At 49.8% G+C, this 21,095-nt stretch overlaps 2 protein-coding genes across 3 annotated transcripts in view; both read right to left on the bottom strand.

Annotated features, from left to right (window-relative positions):
* Positions 1 to 1,658: 1,658 nt before the first annotated feature.
* LOC142831124 (uncharacterized) lies at positions 1,659 to 16,357 on the bottom strand. 2 transcript variants are annotated; one of them, XR_012906785.1, is made up of 3 exons: positions 4,794 to 16,357; positions 2,617 to 2,848; positions 1,659 to 2,495 (listed from the first exon to the last, which is right to left on the bottom strand). XR_012906785.1 is itself a non-coding variant. In XM_075940656.1 (2 exons), the coding sequence occupies exons 1-2, from the start codon at positions 2,872 to 2,874 to the stop codon at positions 2,415 to 2,417; spliced, it is 339 nt and encodes a 112-aa protein (XP_075796771.1). In that variant the 5' UTR covers positions 2,875 to 16,357; the 3' UTR covers positions 1,659 to 2,414. The 2 variants fall into 2 exon arrangements, 1 of the variants encoding a protein (XP_075796771.1); XM_075940656.1 differs by having other exon boundaries at positions 2,617 to 16,357.
* Positions 16,358 to 16,508: 151 nt separating this feature from the next.
* The window catches only part of GOT2 (glutamic-oxaloacetic transaminase 2), a 33,523-nt gene continuing 28,936 nt past the window's right edge, over positions 16,509 to 21,095 (bottom strand). Inside the window, exon 10 of the mRNA XM_075940657.1 lies at positions 16,509 to 19,128. Coding sequence (XP_075796772.1) covers positions 19,006 to 19,128 — 123 coding nt within the window. The 3' untranslated portion in view covers positions 16,509 to 19,005. The remainder of the gene's footprint in view (positions 19,129 to 21,095) is intronic.

The following is a 21,095-nucleotide window of genomic DNA, read 5'->3' as shown; positions in this document are numbered from 1 at the left end:
TCTTGCACAGACTCCCTCTCTCTCACACGAACCCTGTAGCACCACATGTATTTAGAAGGCACATGTGTGTTTGGGCTTTTGGTTAGTTAGGATTACACCCAAATGCCTCAAACCCATTTTAAAAACACATCACATTTTGCACAGTAAAAAACCTATTAGTTTGAAACAAACCAACAGTTTGCCACCAAATACTTTTTAAAAACACACCTATGTCTTGCACAGACCTCATCTCTCTCTCGCTCTCTCTCACACACACACAAACCCCACATACATTTAAAAGCCAATTGCAAACAAGTTACCTTTCACTATGGGGTAACGTGTTGCAGGCACATGCTTGTTCTGTTCCCCCCCCCCCCCATGTGTGTTTGGGCCTTAAGGTTAAAAAATAAGCACAAATGTTAGTTAGTATAACCCAGTTTTTTTAAAAACAGTATTAAGCACAACTACAGTTAAAAATGGTTTTTACCTTGGCCTGGTGGTGAACTGCAGCCTAAAATTACTGGTTCCATGTTAAACAGATCACACTGCAATAAAGATAGCCACCATTATTTTACTAAGAGAGCATGGCCAAAGAGTGGCATTATAGAACATATATTTTCAAAGTTAAAAACAGGGAACATACCTTCTCCTGTTGCAGTCCAGCAGCCATTCAAGAAAGTTTCTGTTGAAAAGGACAGTCTCCAAACTACCTAGGTTTTTTTATACCCTCCTAACCCATTGTTTCAAACAACTTCAACATAGTAGCTAGCAGGTTAATTTGATCACTGCAACTCTAAAATAATAGATCCTTAAAGACTTTAGGCACCCCTCCCTAGCATTGCCTTTTGTGATCTGGGGGGTGGAGGAATTAAGCTGTCTCCACAACTTAGTTGCTTTTGGCTACATTTTTTTTCTTTTAGTTAAAATACATTTTTGTAGGGCTTTCTTACAGTATTAACAGTAAAAGCACCAATCCTTAATGTAGCTGTACCCATTTCCACGTGGAGACCCTTTGCAGATATCAATAAATATCTAGGGGTTTGTTTTTTTAAACATGCTTCTTTCATGCTTAAGGCTTGAGGTTTAAATAAAATGCTTTTAAATGTTTGATTGTCTTTTAGAGCAAATACTTGTTCTAAAGTATGGGTAAAAGTTTGAAACATTTCAGTTTTGGGTTAGACCCTTAATTTTTTTAACTTTTAATGGCTAGAAAAAGTAGCCCATAGCATTTAACCAGCTCCTGGGTCATATTTAAACTGTCCAATAGCGTTTCTACCAACTCCTGTGTCCTTTAAACTGTCCAATAGTGCTCTACCAACCCCAGGGGTTATATTTAAACTGTACAATAGTGTCTGCAAACTCCTGAGGTGTTATTTAATTAGATATTCATCAGAGCCTACCCATCCAACCCATCAAATTTAATTACTAAACATTAACCTCAACAAGGGTAAGTGGTCACACCTAAACCTAACCATTGACTAGAGCCCCCTGGCTATTCAGTAAGGTGTGGTTAAACCATTGAGTTCATGTCTAATAAATCCTAACTGGGTGGGGGTAGAGGGGGTGACTTTTTTCCTTTTTATTTAAAAAACAAAACATTTTGGAGGGGTTTTTCTTCCCCCGAGTTTCTACCATACATCTTTCAGGGTTTTTCAGTAAATGGACCCCTTTATACAAAATGGATTCTCACAAACTTTATTTTTTTAAATGATTGTATTTAAAAAACATACAAACCATGTGTTCCACCAAAACTTTTACTCATGTAAGGATCACACAAACCTTCTGACAGAAGATAGTCACAAAAGCCCCTTTTCAAAATATATTTACAGCTACCAAGTTTTATATCTCATGTGTGTCCCCTCACCATTCTCTAACTTCATCCTTTTAGACATCTTACAAATAGTCTTTTTCTTAAGCAGGGTTCTGTAACTTTTTGTACGCCCCAGACGTTCAATATAACGCTCTAAGCAGGCGTCTTTTGGCTTGGTCATGGCCTTTAAAACACTGTGAGGATCTTGACTGAATTGCACTGCATTTACCAAAGTCACCCCTTGTGCTAAGTGTTCTTGAGTTAAGCACAGACATTGCATAGCATATCCTACGGCAATAACAGTATTTAATAAGCTTTCCAAACACAGTTCAGCACATAGGCCCCGGAGCTTGCAGTTTATATCCTCTGGAGTCCAAGTCACACAGTCATGGTGCCGCTGGGCTGGCGCATCTATTACACAACCCTCACAGTCCTCAAAAAGCTTTTCCCTAAGACAGAGACTAAGGACGGTATAAACACCAACGCGTACAATAGAGCACATAACTTTTTTACGCTTATGATGTGGCACTGGCTCAACTAGGTCAATGCCAAGCCACCTCCTGAATTCTTCATGGCCGTCATCCTTGGCGTTCTCTTCAATGCTTTGTATCGGTGTTGAGCAAAATCAAGGTGGGCCCGGTTCGTCTTCCTTGTCCGATGCAATACTGTCCTGGGTCTGAGGGTCAGCTAGAAAGGCACTGTCAAGCTGTCGAGAGATTGCCAGAAAGAAATAATGTAAGACGCTCTGGTCATTTTTTTTTTTTTTTAGGTTTACAAAATCCTGGTTTCCTAACCCCATGATGCCCCAACTTTGATCTTTCATTTACCTCTTTGACTTCTTTTCCATGCACCTTGTCCGACTCCTGGGAGCCATGGGCACCTTCCTCCTCCAGGCCATCTAGCTCGTCGGGCTGCCTCATGAGCGGTTGGGTTTCAGCGTCAGATACTGGTGTATCCATCAGTGGCTGGGCCAAAGGGCCCCCTTCAACTTCTCCTTCCTCCTCGGAACTGTCGCTGATGTAGCGCTTGCTTCTTGGCACCAAAACAAAGTCCAAACTTCTGGTGGGGGTGGTGAAGGAGTCCATGTTAGCGTTTTCACACTCTGTGAAACACGCGCTCTTGGAACAAGATGGCCTCTTTTGCGTGGCGCTAGAACTTATGGGGAAGTGCTATGCTCTGATTGGCAGAGGGAGTCACGGGAAGCTCTTAGAGGGGTCACACGACCCGCTTCCAGTCTGGTCAACCGGTCCCAGAACTGCCCCCCCGATTGGTCACAGCGGATCGCGGGGCGGACCTACAGGGGAAAAACCCTTCCTGATTGGTAGAGGGACGCGGGGCTAGTTCTTAGAGGGGTCACACGACCCGCTTCTGGGCTGGTCATCCGGTCCCGGAACTGCCCCTCCCCGATTGGCCAAAGCGGATCGCGGGGCGGTCCTACAGGGGAAAAACCCTTCCTGATTGGTAGAGGGAGGCAGAGCGTGTTCTTAGAGGGGTCACATGATACCCCTTACTTCTGGTCACCTGCCCCTCTTGACCCCGGATGTATTACCCCCAAGGGCTGAACTTCCGGTGACAGGGGACGGGCATAACGGGGGTCACATGACATCCTTTACTTCCGGTCACCTGTCCCTCTTGACCTGGGTGTACTACCCTCCAGGGGTGGGACTTCCGGTGACAGGGGAGATGGGACTTCCGGGGTCAGGGGAGACGGGACTTCCAGGGTCAAGGGGGCGGGGCTAGCATTTGATTGATGGTAGGGCCCTTATACTACTTGTTACTCTGGTTGTTTGGGACAGGGAAATTGGGGGATGCAGGAGTCAGAGCAGGGGATTGGAAAGCACGAGTGTTCAGTAAGGATTATGCTCCCTGGCCAGTGACATTGCTTCACAGGGCTGGATGAGGCAGGGTAGGCGGTGCTGCCTGACCAGTGGCTGCAAACTAGGGTTGGTTCAAGTGTTGGGGATATGGTGTCCAGCTGGTTTCTGCTTCCCCCAGTTGGCATGCTTGCTGCCCCCATAATCATTTTGGAATATAAGTGTCCCCTCCATGCTTGCTGAACCCCTCATGGTCATTCTGAAGTATAATTGTCTCTCCCTTTCCCTTGAAGGAGAAAATGTGATTCCAGGCACATCCCATTGTCCTGGCACAACCAAATTCTTACTTTGCTTTAACTTGTAAGAGGAAGCTGCATACCAAATTTGCCGGTCCTAGCTCTTACTGTTTAGGAGGAGTCTTAAGTTAGATTTGCTCCTCAAATAGAGCTGCACCATCCAAGGAGAGGTCCTTTATTGATCACCATGCCTTGGCCAAGACTGGAGAGTAGCAACTTGGACACACTCTGCATGGACACTACTGACACAATGCTACCGGCTGCAGCGTTCACTGCCTCCAAAGCCGCCTGGAGCACCACCCTAGCTGCCGTAATGCTTTCCTCCACCAGAGCCTAAACTCTTCCTTCAAATCCTCTGGGATAGAAGGTTCATACTTTGTTATAGCCTACCCAAGATGTTCACAGCATAGCAGACTATGAAGGCCTGCTGATTTGCCATTTAGAGCTCACGGGTGAATTAAGTTTACACCTAAATAAGTGAAGTGTTTTTGAGTGGGTTTTTGGGAGGGGTGCCCTTGATATAGGTTCACTGTTTCCACCACCAGGCAATTTAGGGCAGGTGGGAGTAGAAATACTCATGTCCCTCGGCATGAACAAAGTACTTGCGCTTTGCCACTTGGAGATGAAAGAGAGGTTTGCCACAGAGCATTGCCTATTTTGGCCACCCCATCATGGAGAGCTAAGGCTACCAAGGAGCTTACAAACAGGTGACTGCTAACAGGGAGTTTAGAGAGGGAGTCTGGAAGGGGAGAGGGAAGGGTGCGAGGTTCTCTTGCCTTTCTTTTTAAATCCTTTCTCCAGGACATCAGGCCTGGATAGTGATAACGTCTGCTGTTACCTGCGCAGTGTGTGCCATGTTTGTCTTCCTCCCAGAAGAAAAGAACGGTTACTTACCTGTAACTGTTGTTCTTCGAGATGTGTTGCTCATGTCCATTCGAACGGTGACACCACCTCTGGGAGGAAGGCTGGATGAGGCCGTAGCCTGACGTTACTATGTGAAAAAACAAGGTAGGGCGGGTCTACAGTTAGCACCCTTAGTTCCAACACCCTTCGAGCCGATGTAATGGCCACGATGAAAGCAACCTTCAACGAGAGCCAGTGGTTCAAAGGGGGGTAACAAGCCTGTGGAGGACAACATTGAGGTTCCAGGCGGGAAGTGGGGCCCTCACCGAGGGATACAACTTTTCCAAACCAGTAAGAAACCTTTTAACCACTGGGTTAGAAAAAAGGGAGACTCCTGCCGTACCAGCATGGAAGGCGGAGAGAGATGCCACATGGACTTTGATAGAAGAAAAGGACAGGCCACTAGACCGAAGCTGCAAAAGATAGTCAAGAATAGCTGGAATAGGAGCCGAGGACGGGTGTACTCCTCTCCGGGATGCCCAAGATGAGAAGCGCCGCCACTTGGCAGCGTACGACCGTCTAGTAGAGGGTTTCCTGCTACAGAGGAGCACCATCTGGACCTCCTGGGAACATTCCCTTTCAGGTTGGTTCAACCACGGATAAACCAGGCCATTAGGTGGAGAGACTGGAGATCTGGGTGAACCATGATCCCCTCGTCCCAAGGCTGAGTTAGCAGGTCCCGGACTGGAGGAAGTGCTATTGGATCTTGGGTAAGCATATCCACTAGGATGCGGAACCAGAACTGCCTGGGCCACCAGGGAGCTATGAGAATGATCGTGGACCGAAATGTTCTCGCTCTGGTCAACACCCTGGAAATTAGATAGAACGGGGGAAAAGCATAGAGAATGCCCTCTGGCCACATGGTCGTCAGGGCATCCCCCAGGGTATATTTCCCCAGCCCCAGCATAGAACAGTAGTTCCAGCACTTGGCATTGTGTGCCGAGGCGAACAGGTCTAGGCAGGGATAATCCCACCTGCGGAAACCTGACACAGAACAGAGTCCTTGAGCGACCACTTGTGGGCTCCAAAGGATCTGCTCAGTGTGTCTGCTAGCAGGTTTTTGCACCCCAGGAGGTATTCCGCCTGAGGCGTGATATTGTGCGTGTCACACAGGTGCCAGAGTCGCAGGGCCTCTTTGCAGAGGGGAGGTGACCGTGCCCCACCCTGCTTGTTGAGATAAAATACCGCTGCTGTGTTGTCCATACGAACCAGGATCGAGCGGTGAGAGCACCTTGGCAGAAAGGCTTCGCAGGCTCTCCTCACCGCCCACAATTCCCGGCCGTTTATGTGCAGTGTTCGTTCGGAGGGGGACCAGAGGCCTTGAGTCCTGTGCCGCCCTAGGTGTGCCCCCCAGCCCAGGTCGGATGCATCGGTGACCAGCGTAAGGGAGGGGGGAGGGGCACTGAAAGGAACCCCACTGCGTACCACAGTTTCCTGGGTCCACCATAGGAGGGAATCCAGAATTTCTGGGGGCACTGTGATTATCAAGTCCCAAAGACCCCTGGATTGGCTGAAGGCCTGTGCTAACCATGCCTGCAGGGGTCTCATTCTTATTCTGGCATGGCGCACCGCGTACATGCACGCCGCCATGTGGCCCAGGAGCCTGGAGCAGACCCAAGAGGTCGTGATAGGGGACCGGATTAACCCTGAAATCAGCTCCACTATGGAGAGGAACCTGCTCTTGGGCAGGAACGCTCTTGCCACCCTTGCGTTGAGGGGGGCGCCCATGAATTCTATCTGCTGGGAGGGGGTCAGGGATGACTTTGATGTTTATCATGAGCCCTAGCCTTAGGAAGAAGGCTCCTGTGAGTGCCACGTGAGTTTCTACCTGCTCGTACGAGCGACCTCGGATCAGCCAATCGTCGAGGTACGGGAACACGTACACCCCTTGTTTGTGGAGAAATGCGGCAACCACCGCCATACATTTTGTGAACACCCTTGGTGCCGTACATAAACCAGAGGGGAGCACCATAAACTGAAAATGGTATCGGACCACCATAAACCTGAGAAACCTCCTGTGGCTGGGCCTGATCGCCAGGTGGAAGTATGCGTCCTTGAGGTCGAGAGTCGCGTACCAGTCTCCTAACTGTAGCACTGGGATGACCGAGGCCAAAGTCACCATTCTGAAACTGTGTTTTATGACCGCCTTGTTTAAATTTCGGAGGTCCAAGATGGGACGGACTCCTCCCTTCGGTTTGGGGACAACAAAATGACAGGAGTAGAATCCCCTTCCTCGCAGGTGCGGAGGAACCTCCTCTATTGCCCCTTTTTTGAGGAGCGCAGACACCTCCTGGCACAGGATGTGTTCGTGAGGGGTGTCCCTTACTAAGGACGGAGAAGGGGGTTTTGAGGGCGGTGGGCCCAGGAATGGGATAGTATAGCCTCCATTTACTATGTTCAGAACCCAGGCATCTGATGTGATTAGAGCCAAAAAGGGATAGCCTGGCCCCAAACGGGGGGCCAGGATGGGAGACTGGTACGGGACTCTCGAAAAGGGCGTCAAAATTGGGGCTTGCCCTGATGGGAAGGACCGTGGGGACCTCCCCGCTGGGTATCGGACCTGGGGCGATGACGTCAACCCCTAGCCCCCTGGGGGAGCGCAGCCACCCCGGAACCTCCACCGGAGGCCCGGGAGCTGCACCTCCAGTAATCCCCACGGGGGACCTGGGGCTGCGCTCTCCCCTGCTGCTTATAGGGCAGCTGCCGACGCTGCGGGGCCGGCATGTGGATGACCAAGGACTTTAAGGTGGATCCTGTGGCCTTTAGGGTATGGAGCTTAGAGTCAGTATGCTCCGAGAACAGAGTTTTGCCTTCAAAGGGCAAGTCCTGGATCGTATGTTGCACATCCGGGGGAATTCCCAACACATGGAGCCATGCCCCGCAACGCATAACGACACTAGTCGCCATAGTGCGGGCTGCCGAATCAACAGTGTCCAATGACGCTTGGAGAGCGGTTCGTGCAATGACTTTACCCTCCGAGGCAATGGCCGCGAACTCCTGACGGTCCTCCGCTGGGAGTCTGTCTCTGAACTTTTCGACAGCCTGCCGGGTATTAAAAGCATACCGACTGAGCATCGCCTGCTGATTAGCAATGCAGAGTTGTAGTGCTCCTGTGGCATAAACCTTATGGCCCATCAAATCCAGCCACTTAGGCTCTCTCGCCTTTGGAGAAGGACCGGGCTGAGGGAGTCTTTCCTTTTGGGCCGCGGCCTGCATGACCAAGGACCCGGGGATGGGTTGTGAATACAGGTATTCATGCCCCGAGTGCGGGACGTAATAACGCCTCTCGACCCCTTTTAAGGTAGGGGTCAAGGTCGCTGGCGTTTGCCACAGGGCGTTAGTAATTTTTGACACCGTTTTGGTGAGCGGTAAGGCCAACTGCGTAGGCACGTCCTCCGTGAGGATGTCCACCATTGGATCCGTGTCCTTAATGACAGGTTCCACCGGAATGGCCAGGTTGAAAGCCATGCGCCGCAGCAGATCCTGGTGCATACGGGCATCCATGGAAGGCAGACTTGGTGCCGGGTCTGCTAGTGCCTCGTCCGGAGACGACGACAACTCTTGAATTGGCATAGGAGCGGTTGTCGCCAACTGCAGTGCCAGTTGGGCAACTTGTGCCCCCGATGGGTCCGCCTCCGGTGCTAGTGCCTGCGCCGCTGGATCGGGTTGCGGTGCTTGAAGTGGGGAGGGAGGGGCCCGGGACAGGCACGCCGACGGTTGGGAACGGTGCCCTAAAGCCTCCGACCCCAGAGAGGGGGGCAGCTGACCTTGCCACTGATGGTAGGCCCAGGGGGTCCAAAAAGGCCACTGCAGGTGCAGAGGCCACATTTGCCGAGTGTGGTCCCTCTGGTGTCTGGACCTGGACCTGTGGGCCAAGGATGCTCCCGAGGACCCCCGATCGGATGGAGGTGGCATCTGAGTCCGACGAGTAATCAGACTCCAGCCAGGGTGGAGCCGAAGAGGAATGCGGGGCAAACTTGGCCATGGATTCAGGCTTGCCCGCATGAATACAGCGGGGCCGGGCGATCTGCGGCACCGGGGGACCCATGCCCGGTGCCGGAAGGCTCGTTGACGGTTGCGGCACCGGGGGACCTAGACCCGGTGCCAAGAATTCTGCGGAACCCAGTTGCGGTACCGGATGTGAGGCAGCCAGCTGCGGCACCGGGGTGCCCAGGCCCGGTGCCAGTTGGGACGCCAGCAGTCGTGGCACTGAGGTGCTCAGGCTCGGTGCCGGTTGAGTTGCCGCCATTGGTTGCGGCACCGGAGTGCTCAGGCCCGGTGCCGGTTGAGTTGTAGCCGGCGGTTGCAGCACTGGGGTACCCAGTGCATCGATGCCGGTGCCGATGAAGGCATGAGATGGATGCCGGCTCTTGGGAGTCCGCCATGGAGAAGAGAGGTGACTGAGTGGACGCCACACGGCTACGGAGATACGGCACTGGTACCGCCAGACGGGGGGCTGGCAAGAAGCTCAGCTGCAGCGAAGTTCGAGCACGGCTCTAAGCTACCTGACACGGACGACTCAGCGTCGAAAAGGGCTTCGTAGTAGCGATCGGTACTGACCTCACATGGGGTGGTCCTGACGCGTAAGCCACCTTAGCATGCCGACCTGGGCCATGTGGGGGCGAAGTCGTAGCCAGCTGAGCCTCCGACGATGGTGACCTCGACCCTTCCAAGTCAACCGACGATGGAGGGGAGGTCATGAGGGTAATAAGGTCCTGCGCCGCTTCAAATGTGTCCGGCGTGGACGGGTGGTGTGAAGGTAGGCGACCAGGACTATCGAGGCCTCCTCGGCGCCGGCGGTGCGCCGGAGGAGATGCATGTACCGGTGAGCCCGCACCGTGGTGCCCGATGGAAGTTAACTTCTTTGCAGGGGACCTTCCGCGGGACTTCTTCGCCCTCTTGGACGGAGGAGAGGTGAGACCGGTGCCGAGACCGACACCGACGCACGGTGCCGGTGTGGAGCCTCCCGCGTGGAAGCCGGTGCGCTGCACACCGCAGGTTGCTCCGGCGGCACCGGTTGAAGCGCTGTCTCCATGGAGGAGAAGCATCAGGAGGGAAACCCTTTCTTTTCTTGTGCGGGGCTTAAAGGACTTACAGATCTTACACGCAATTGCCAGATGAGCCTTACCCAAACACTTAAGGCAACTGTCGTGTGGGTCGCCCCTGGGCATAAACTTCCCGCAGTCAGTGCATGTCTTGAAGCCTTGCGGCCCTGGCATTCCTTACCCCCAAGGAGGAAGGAACAAAATAAAGAACCTAACTATCTACAAGAACTATTTACAGACAAATGTGAGAACGGGAACCATTAACTAACTAAAAGACTAAGAGATAGAGACGCTCCAACGACCGTCACGGCGGTAAGAAGGAACTGAGGTGGGGCAGCGCCGGCAGCGGTACTTATGCCCCGCCATGGCGGCGCCACTCCAGGGGGGGCCCTGCCGGCGCTACGGGTATCACTAGGGAAAATGCTCCGGAAGACGCGGTGTGCACACCTATTTTGAATGGACATGAGCAACCACTCGAAGAAAGAACGGATTTCATCTGCACAAAGTACAAGCTGGTCCCCATTTTGGAAGAAAAAATTAGAGGACTGGAGGCCCAAGTGTCAACCCTATGCTCGATCAGAGAGAATGAAGACTTCCTCAACATAAGGCAGCATTTAATCTTGCAAGCACGGCAGGCGGAAGAACCCGAGAGGGCAGTACGGGACCAGGAAGAGAACTGGCAGTATGCAACTTCTAGTAGGGGAAAAAGGCCAACACGGGAATCCCTCAAAGCTACAGAGGCTCTCTCCACAGGCTCTGCAGTGGTGAATGCTTTGGAAGGGACCTCACAAGGAAGAAAGCACAAGGGCACACCATGTACTGGAAGGCATGGGATGCGCAGTCCTAGGGATGGGTGTTCCACGACCACCACCCACAAAAGAAGACGACGGGTGGTGGTGGTCGGAGACTCCCTCCTAAGAGGGACTGAGCCATCCATCTGCCGTCCGGACCTGGCATCTTGAGGGGTGTGCTGCTTACTGGGAGCTCGAATTCAGGATGTGACTGAGAGGCTTACCAAACTGATCAAACCTTCGGATCGCTATCCCTTCCTGCTTCTCCATGTGGGAACTAACGATACGGCCAAGAATGACTGAGCGGGTTACAGCGGATTATGTAGCACTAGGAAGAAGGATCCAAGAATTTAGAGTGCAAGTGGTGTTTTCGTCCATCCTCCCTGTTGAAGGGAAAGGACTGGACAAGGATCATCAAATTGGGGAAGTAAATGCATGGTTACACAGGTGGTGTCGCAGAGAGGGCTTCGGTTTCTTCGACCGTGAGACTCTGTTCCAGGCACAAGGATTGTTAGGAAGACATGGGATCCACATAACCAAGAGAGAAAGGAGCATCTTCGCAGGCAGGCTTGCAAACCTAGTGAGAAGGGCTTTAAACTAGGTTCGTCGGGGGACAGTGACCAAAACCCTGAGGGGAGTGGGGATGTCGGATACCGGGAACAAATACAAAGAGGAAGGGGCAAGAAAGGAGGACCCGATTCAAATGGAGAAGGTAGGGCGATCAACTGGTTATCCGAGGTGTTTGTACACTAATGCGAGAAGCCTGGGCAACAAACAGGAAGAACTGGAGGCCCTGGTCCAGTCCAAGAAATAGGATTTAATTGGGGTAACAGACTTGGTGGGATGACTCGCATGACTAGAGCACTGTCATGGAAGGGTATAAATTGTTCAGGAAGAACAGGCAGGTGAAAAAAGGAGGAGGAGTTGCACTATATGTAAGAGAGCACTATGATTGCTCTGAACTCCAAGATATAGAGGGAGAAACACCTGTTGAGAGATTCTATGGGTTAAATTTAGAGATGCAAACAGCAGCAGTGATGTTGTGGTTGGTGTCTGCTACAGGCCACCGAATCAGGTGGATGAGGTAAATGACGCTTTCTTTGGACAACTGAGAGAAGCTTCCAGATTGCAGGCCCTGGATCTCGTGGGGGACTTTAATCACCCTGACATCTGTTGGGACACTAATACGGCAGTACACAGGCAATCCAGGAAGTTTTTGGAGAATGTTGGGGATAACTTCTTGGTACAACTGCTGAAGGAACTGATCAGGGGCCGTGCGCCGCTTGACGTTCTGCTCACAAACAAGGAGGGACTAATAGGGGAAGTAGAGGTGGGTGACAACCTGGGAAGCAGTGATCATGAGATGGTAGATTTCAGGATCCTGACCAAAGGAAGAAAAGAGAGTAGTAAAATACACACCTTGGACTTCAGAAAAGCAGATTTGGGATCCCTCAGAGACCTGATGGGCAGAATCCCCCGGGATGCTAACATGAAGGAGAAAGGAGTCCAGGACAGCTGGCAGTATTTTAAAGAAGCCTTATTGAAGGCACAGAAAGAAACCATCCCGATGCGTAGCAAGAGAGGCAAACATGATAGGAGACCGGATTGGCTTACAGGGGAAATCCTTGGTGAACTTAAGCACAAAGAAGAAGCTTACAAAAAGTGGAAACTTGGACAAACGACCAGCGAGAGGTTTAAATGTATAGCTTGAGAATGGTAGGGGGTTATCAGGAAGGCAAAAGCGCAAGTGGAATTGCAACTGGCAAAGGATGTGAAGGATACAAGAAAGGTTTCTACAAGCATGTTAACAAGAAGGTGATCAGAGAGGGTGTGGGGCCCCTACTGGATGAAGGAGGTAACCTAGTGACAGATGATGTGGGAAAAGCTGAAGTACTCAATGCTTTCCTTGCCTCTGTATTCACGGACATGGTCGGCTCCCAGATTATTGCACTAAGTGACTTAAGATGGGATGAAGATGGACAGCCCTTAGTGCCGTGGTCACCAACCAGTAGATCGTGATCTACCGGTAGATCTCAGGGGCTCTAAGAGTAGCTCTTGAGCCCTCTCTGAACCTTGCACCTGCGCAGTACATTTACATTAGATTTCCTCATGCAATATAGGCGGGGCTTCAAGGAAGGGGTGGGGCAGTAGATCTTCGCCTGTTCTGAGACTTAAAAAGTGATCTTGTGTGTAAAAAGGTTGTAGACCACTGCCTTAGTGGGTAAAGAACAAGATAGGAACTATTTAGAAAAGCTAAACGTACACAAATCCATGGGTTCGGACTTAATGCATCCCAGGGTACTGAGGGAGTTGGCAAATGTCATTGAGGAGCCTTCGGCCATTATCTTTGAAAAGTCGTGGAGATTGGGAGAAATCCCGGATGATTGGAAAAAGGCAAATGTAGTGCCCATCTTCAAAAAAGGGAAGGAGGACGATCCAGGGAACTATAGGCCGGTCAGTCTTCCCTCGGTTCCTGGAAAAATCATGGAAGGGATCCTTAAGGAATCCATTTTGAGGCACTTGGAAGAGAAGAAAGTGATTAGGAATAGTCAGCATGGATTCACAAAGGTCAAGTCGTGCCTGACCAATCTGATTAGCTTCTATGATGAGGTAACTGACTCTGTGGGCATGGGGAAGTCAGTGGATGTTATATACCTTGACTTTAGCAAGGCTTTTGATACGGTCTCCCACAATATTCTTGCCAGCAAGTTAAGGGAATGTGGATTGTATAAATGGACAGTAAGATGGATAGAAAGCTGGCTAGAAGGCTGGGCCCAGCGGGTAGTGATCAATGGCTCAATGTCAGGATGGCGGTCGGTTTCTAACGGAGTGCCCCAAGGTTCGGTTCTAGGACCGGTTTTGTTCAGTATCCTTGTTAATGACCTGGATGAGGGGATGGATTGCACCCTCAGCAAGTTCGCAGATGACACTAAGCTGGGGGGAGAGGTAGATACGGTTGAGGGAAGAGATAGGGTCCAGAGTGACTTAGACAAATTGGAGGATTGGGCCACAAGAAATCTGATGAGGTTCAACAAGGACAAGTGCAGAGTCCTGTCCTTGGGACGGAAGAATCCCAAGCATTGGTACAGGCTGGGGACCAACCAGCTAAGTAGTAGTTCTGCAGAAAAGGACCTGGGGGTTACAGTGGATGAGAAGCTGGATATGAGTCAACAGTGTGCCCTTGTAGCCAAGAAGGCTAATGGCATATTAGGTTGCATTAAGAGGAGCATTGCTAGCAGATGCAGAGACGTGATTATTCCCCTTTATTCGGCTCTTGACTATCTGGAGTATTGTGTCCAGTTCTGGGCCCCCCACTACAAAAAGGATGTGGACGCATTGGAGAGGGTCCAGCGGAGGGCAACCAAAATGATTAGGGGGCTGGAGCATATGACCTATGAGGAGTGGCTGAGAGGGTTGGGTCTGCTTAGTCTGCAGAAGCAAAGAGTGAGGGGGGGATTTGATAGCAGCCTTCAACTTCCTGAAGGGAGCTTCCGAAGAGTATGGAGAAAGGCTGTTATCAGTAGTGATGGATGGCAGAACAAGGAGCAATCGTCTCAAGTTGTGGTGGGAGAGGTTCAGGTTGGGTATTAGGAAAAACTATTTCACTAGGAGGGTGGTGAAGCACTGGAATGGGTTCCCTAGGGTAGTAGTGGAGTCTCCATCCCTAGAGGTGTTTAAGTCTCGGCTTGACAAAGCCCTGGCCGGGTTGATTTAGTTGGGATTGGTTCTGCCTGGAGCAGGGAGCTGGACTTGATGACCTTCTGAGGTCTCTTCCAGTTCTATGATTCTACCCTGGCCCAAACTGCCTGTTCAAGCACCGAAAAGAGGATATCCTCCAGCTCCTCCACCTGGAGATTTAGGTTGGTAGCCATCTTCACAAGGAATTCCTGGTGAACCCTAGCCTCATCCCAGAGAACCACTGGAGGAAACCCCACAATGGCTTCATCAGGAGAGGAAAAGGAAAAAGCCCGTAGCAGGGGGCCTCTTTGGAACCCAGGAAGGCAGAAGGCTGTCCCCCTAACTCTTATTCCACCTGCAGGGTAGCAGCCCTCGATACATCCAGAGCAGCCCATGCACACAGGCAGCTGGGACCCCTATGAACTCGAGTTGTTTGGCAGCGGCAGCAGCTCCTATCCATGGGGGGAGGAGGGAAAGCTCCCCACTGGGACCCCTGCGGACAGGGGGCTGCTTCGCAGTAGCCTCCCTTATCTTCTCCTGCTGCCTCTGCAAATACAGGGGCAGGCAGCACCACTGAGACAGTTCTGGGGGGGGGGGGGGGGGGGGGAGAGAGATAGGCTTTTAAGTCATTTCCTGCCAGCACCAGCTCTTGTTTCCCCTCCCCCTTTCTGCCTCTCAGAAGCAGCAAGGGTGAGGCAGGGGGAAGAAAGCAAGTAAACAATACTCCAGTTGACTACTCTCTAACATCCCTAATGACTACAGCTGTGAGATGGACAAAATATAGCCAGACTGCGCAGGGAAGATCTGGACACTGCAGAACACGTTTTGGGGGTAAAACCCAGGATGAGGAGTTTGTTGGATCTTGCTGCAGATGGTACCAGTCACACTATCCATTGGCATGGACTACATGGCAGTATTATAAAACTCTCCCCATCAAAATGTTACTTTTCTATTGAGTGGGCTGGAAAAAGCTGAACATGTGCAATAACATGGGCAGAAGGCAGGCCAAAGCCACAGCCCAACCTACAGGCGGAACCAGAGCCAAAGTCAGAGCTGGAGTGGGACTTATCTGGGTCTGCCTCCAGCTCTGGCTTAACTATGCCAGAAACAAGCCAGAACTAGGCAAGAAGAGTTTGGCCATAATTGGACCTAACCCAGGACACAATCTGGGACATAACCATGTGACAACATGGACCAGAAGTAGGACTGGAACTGGGTAAGAGCTGGAGTAGAATTAGGACCAGAACTAGGTGAAAATCTGGTCCAAGACCAGGCTAAAATCTGAGCCCAAACTTCCAGAATCTGGCCAGACCTGAAGACAGAGCCAATCCAAACTGGGTGACAAATAGACCATGAGCAAGGCAAGAACCAGGCCAGACTCTTATCCAGAACTGAGCCAAAATTTGGGCCAGAGTCTTGGTCAGAACCAGGCCAAACCCAGACCAGAACCTGGATAAGAACCAGCTCCACACTGGACTAGGCCCAGACCGAAACTCAGATAATTCAGTAAGCCAAATGGGGGGGAAGGGAAGGGGGGGCGCACTACTTCTTCCCTCCTCCCCAGCAAACAAAGGCAGGAGGTACAAAGAGATCTTAACTTACCCCATACCAGAAGAGGCACGTTGGAGGGATGCCCAGTAATAACTTGTACCCTGCATGACCCAGCTAAACCCCAAGATAGAAGACCCATCTTCAATCTCTATATTCCATTCCACCCAGAATGATTAGGACAGTCTTCAGGTTAATGATTCCTTCATTTTTGGCTGCTTTTTCACACCCTCCATGAACAGTTTCCAAATTGGTGAGGGACTTAGGGTGCCTCTCTGTCCCTCGAGACACCCTGGGGATTGGGAGTTTCAGACATGCTGAGCCCCCTGCCGGTTAACGTTGATGGGAGATTCAGGCACTCAGCACCTTGGAAGAGACAGACACAGAGTAGCTGAAGCTGGAAATGCACCAAATGGAAGCATTCAAACCCTTGGCTGCTCTAGTGCTCAACCTTTTCTTTTAAATCCAAGATATCCCAGTTTTATTATTTGAGTAAACTGCTGTAAGAAGTTTTGTTTAGTGTTAACTTTAGAACACTGCTTCCTAAAAACAAGTTCACTTGTGAGCTTAGGCGGACTGGGTTTGTAATCTGCTAAACAGAAAAGTTTCACTCAAGGGTTTAGACTTATTCAGAAAAACATGGATACACTCTAGCTGTATTTTTATTGCATCAGAGAGAACAGGCTGCATAAAGGCCTAAACGGTTACAGTACACGATGGCAGATGGTTTTGCCTACAAGGGTGAAGATCAGACTTGGAAGCACACAGAAGTTTACAACCATAGCACAGAAATGTCAATCCTTGACCAGATGCACGAGAGAGAAAGTAGCAAACGCTTTGGGGCAGGTAGCATCAGTAACTCCCAGGAGGACATGTACATCACCACTGCAATTAAAGTGCAATCAACTTCTCTTTACTTGAGACAGGTTAGAATCCTCCTTTATGCCTTTTTCTCCTGGGCATAGAGGTAGCTGCTTAGGATTGACCAGGATATTCTCAGATGTTCACTGAAAGAAACTACAGAAGTGACAGCTACATAGCAACAGAAAGCCCATAGGGACTAAATTAGGAAAATCCCCATGTACAGTTTAGAGCAATGGAGCCACTTAGTCTCGGAGCAAGTGGGAAGCAAACCCCCCCCCCCCCCCCCAAAAAAAAACCCCAGAGATGAGGGATCAGAGCTGGCAACAGCAACTTGTATGTATCTACCTCATGTATGTTCACATTCATGCCTCTGCTTTCAGCAACTGAACTCCATGCCACCTTACAGCACAGAAACACTTTATTGTTGGTTACAACAGATCAGCAGGCCTTAATGCAAACTATTTCCATTCAAAGTGTTCCAATTAGTTTAAGAAGTAGATTGGAGTTTTAGCTAAGTAACTCCTACTCATATCAATGGGAAGCCATGGGCTTTAAACATCACTCAAGACATTTAAATGCAAGGCTGAAAATGTACCCTGAAACTGGGTTTGGGGGACAGAACTATGTCAACAGCTCACTCGCTGTAAAATGACACACACTGTGGAAGATATAAAGGGGAAGGGGCTCATACAAGTCAGCTTCAGCTGATCAACACTGCAAAGCCAGAATTGATCAGTATGGGTTCAAGTTGCATACAAGAGGTTCTATTTAGGGTCCACTTCCACTCTAAGGAGTGACTATGGAAGAACAGACATCAGGGGATTTCCTTAATTATCGATCAGTTGCCAAGAAACAGCTCTTGGTTTACAAGGAGAGAGTTGTTTTTTTTTTTTAAATGAGCACCCCTTCACACTGGGATCTTTCCCTCCTACAAATGATCATTAATGCTGATAGTTCTAGTTAAGTATACTCTCTTGGCACAACCCCCTTGGAAGTTATGCATATCTAACAAAATTTCAAACCCAGGGCCAATTAGGTCTGTGGACGCATAAGGAAATCAAACCAGCACACTCTCGGCTCTCGAGAGAAAGCAGAAATTTAACATATCTAACAGCTCAAGTTGGTCGTCATTATGTATACACTACAACCAAGTTAGGCAAAAAGGGGGCCACTTCTCAGAGTAGTATCTTAGAGCAGGAAGAAGTACTTTGCTTTCCAAGGGAGAAAGAGAGAAAATTAAGCAAGCCATGTTTCCCAACAAGATTGAAGTGAAGAATGACATCCCCAGGAGGCACTTATCTGACTTACAGGCCCTAACACAGCAACACTTGTTTCTCTAACAGAAGTGAGATTCATGATTAGGAAGGCCAGAAATTGCACAGGCTTTGATATCAGGAATTCCCTAAAGCTTTTCAGTTTTATTTGTTCACAATCAAATTCAGACCCTCTGTAGCCTTTCTGCAATTGGTCACTGAAAAGTGCTCCCTCCCTGCTTTTATGGCTGTAAAAGGTGGTAGAAACATGAAAGGAGAGAACACCTGGTACTATCTGTAGCACTCTAAAGAGGGAGCAATTTTAAAATAAATTAGTGATCCAAGCTGACAGGCAAAGGGTTAATTATTTGGGATTTCAAGCAAGTTTTAAAAATCATTAGAGCAAAAGCTGTGCGCCACATTCACTCCTGGAATCCACCAATCTGGAGGAGCACAGAAACCTTCAATTATGTACAAACTTTTCATCTTAAGAGGCATTCTGCAAATGATTGGATTAAAGCAAGTGAAGAATCTGTACTAGACAGTAGGGCTGTACATGAATGTAGTGATGCTTTACTTGATCTTTGGGGTGGAAGCTAGGGCCTTGATCCTGTTTTAGTTCAGTTACTGTTTCTAAATGAGCTATATTATGAAGCCTTCTCCCCTCCCAAGTAAGGGATGGGCACAGACTTCGCTCAGCATTCTATCATTCTAGATGCAGGAGTTCTGCCAAGATGTTTAAAGCCTGAAGGGTGTCTGTATAGGGAAGAGGGTGGGTAACAAAGTTATTTCTGAAGAAAGCAGCAGGAACCAGTGACATCCCTGTCAGAAGGCAGGTGGCTTTGGCTAGGATATGCTGATGCTTCTAGCTGGGCTGGTACACGAGATACATTACATGACAGTCAAGTGCTGTGGTTGACAGTAAACATTCTGCTTGCCCCAATGCCCAAATGCAATCTCCCGTTCATCCTCTTGCGTCAAAGTTCAAAGACCGTTGAAGGAAAGGCCATCTGCTCCACTGTGTTTACTTGCTGACTTGATGTATTGCACCAGCTAGATAATTCACATTACCAGATGTGACCCCTGCCATGGAGATCCGGCCATCTTTTGTCATGTATATGGAGAATTCCTTGGTTAGTTGCTCCACCTAAGGTGGGGGGAAAAAATATAAAGTACTTAGTTCTAGAGAGTCCATACATCATCCTAACTGACGGACAGCTTTGGCAGCTTGCCAGGGCCTCAAGTCACAGCCAGTTTGCCTAAAATAGTGTAGACTATGGACAGGGGTGATGTGCAGGGGGAGGGGTGCCATTAGGGGTCATTGCCTCTCCACAGATGCTGTGGATGGGAGGGGGAAAAGCAAGGGGCCATCCTACACTCACTTACTGGCAGGGAAAGCAGAGCAGGGCAGGTATACTGCTTTGCTCTCCTAGCCACACCACTTCAGGGGAGGGATCATCCCTGCACTACCCAGTCGGAAGCAGAGTCACAGGGCAGCTGGGGGAGCAAAAAAGCAGGGCCACCTTGCTCTGTTTCTGCTTCCAGTGAGTGCAGGTGGGGTACAGAACCCTGCTGCCAGCAGCATCCTAGCTAGTCCCTCGAGCTGCCTTGGTTGGGGAAGAGGCAGGGTGGAGGTTCCCAGCCCTTCTCTGGGCTTCAGGGGGGTGTGGGGGGGGTGAGGTCACATGGCCAGTGGCCCCCCAGATTCCCCTTGACCTCTGACCATGGGAGACTGCATCCCATCATGAAATACTCTTCCTGATGCTAGCAGTAAATAGGTAGAAATGAGGGATATTTAATTTAGGTAAATGTGTAATGCTGAAATTTTACAGCTGCGTGTAACCATGAAGATTAACCAATGGCTTCAGGCACACACACACCCTTAGTAGAGATTCAGCACTACATGCTGGGAAGTACAGTTTATATGAAAGAAGGTAGCATTCCCAGGTCACAGCACAGATCTCTAGGTTGCACTTGGCTTGCAGACTGCTCTTTGACCAGCCCTACAACTCACACTAATGCCAAAGTGCACAAAAATGGTCAGCCAAGAGGGAGATGTAGTAATTAAAATCTAAACTAATTGAAGGTTCTCATGTGAGCACTAAAACATTAAACTGAAAATAGCCACTTCTGGGAGGAGGCAGGCAAGACAGTCCTCTTCATGAGTAACTGGCATGTTAGTAAGCTATGGTTTAGCCCATTCAAGACTTCCATATGCCAAAGAAAATGGCAAACCTTGTTAAAAATAAACAAAGATCAAGGCACAGCAAGGACTTTGGGAGACATTAGTAGGTGAACAGTGCCTGAAAGACTTCGGCGGATCAATCAGGTCAAGAGAAGCTAGTTTCTCAGAGCATATCTACACTTAAAATTCTGCACTGGTGCAGGTGTGCTGCTTTAAAGACACTATGCTGATGGGGGGGGGGGGGGCGCACTGGGAGAGCTCACCAATCAACATGGTTAATCCACCTCCCTGAGATGCAGTAGCTATGTCAGAAGGTGTCAAGTATCAGCGGGGTAGCCGTGTTAGTCTGGTTCTGCAAAAACGACAAGGAATCCTGTAGCACCTTAAAGACCAACAGATATATTGGAGCATAAGCTTTCGTGGGCAAAGACCCACTTTGTCAGATGCATCTGACGAAGTGGGTCTTTGCCCATGAAAGCTTATGCTCCAATGCATCTGTTGGTCTATAAGGTGCTACAGGACTCCTTGTCGCTATGTCAGAAGGAGCTCTCCTGCCAACAAAGTCCTATCCAGATGGGACAGGAAAGGGAAAGGAAGCAGGCTTGTACCACTAGAGCTCTGAGTGGATACAAAATCTGTGTCGCATCTGATCCACAAATATGTTCCACAGATATCCAGAGTTGCAGGGCTCTACATGTAACTGTTGCTCAGCAGTGTGGGATTTTTCACACTGAGTGATACAGTTATACTGATATACGTCTGTACTGCAGACTGGGGATGCAAGCAACTAGTCAACTATCCAATAAGCATAAGCTTATCGGATAGTTGACTAATCCCTTGACTAGTCACTTCCCCCTGCTTGCTGCCTCTGACAGAGGCAGCAGGAGGGGCAGGGGGAAGCAAGAGCTGGTGCTGCGGGGAGCCAGCTT

This window comes from Pelodiscus sinensis, chromosome 12 (genome assembly GCF_049634645.1).
Source record: "Pelodiscus sinensis isolate JC-2024 chromosome 12, ASM4963464v1, whole genome shotgun sequence".
NCBI lineage: Eukaryota > Metazoa > Chordata > Testudines > Trionychidae > Pelodiscus > Pelodiscus sinensis.
The sequence above is the reverse complement of the archived record's forward strand: the minus strand, read 5'-3'. Positions and strand labels throughout refer to the sequence as shown.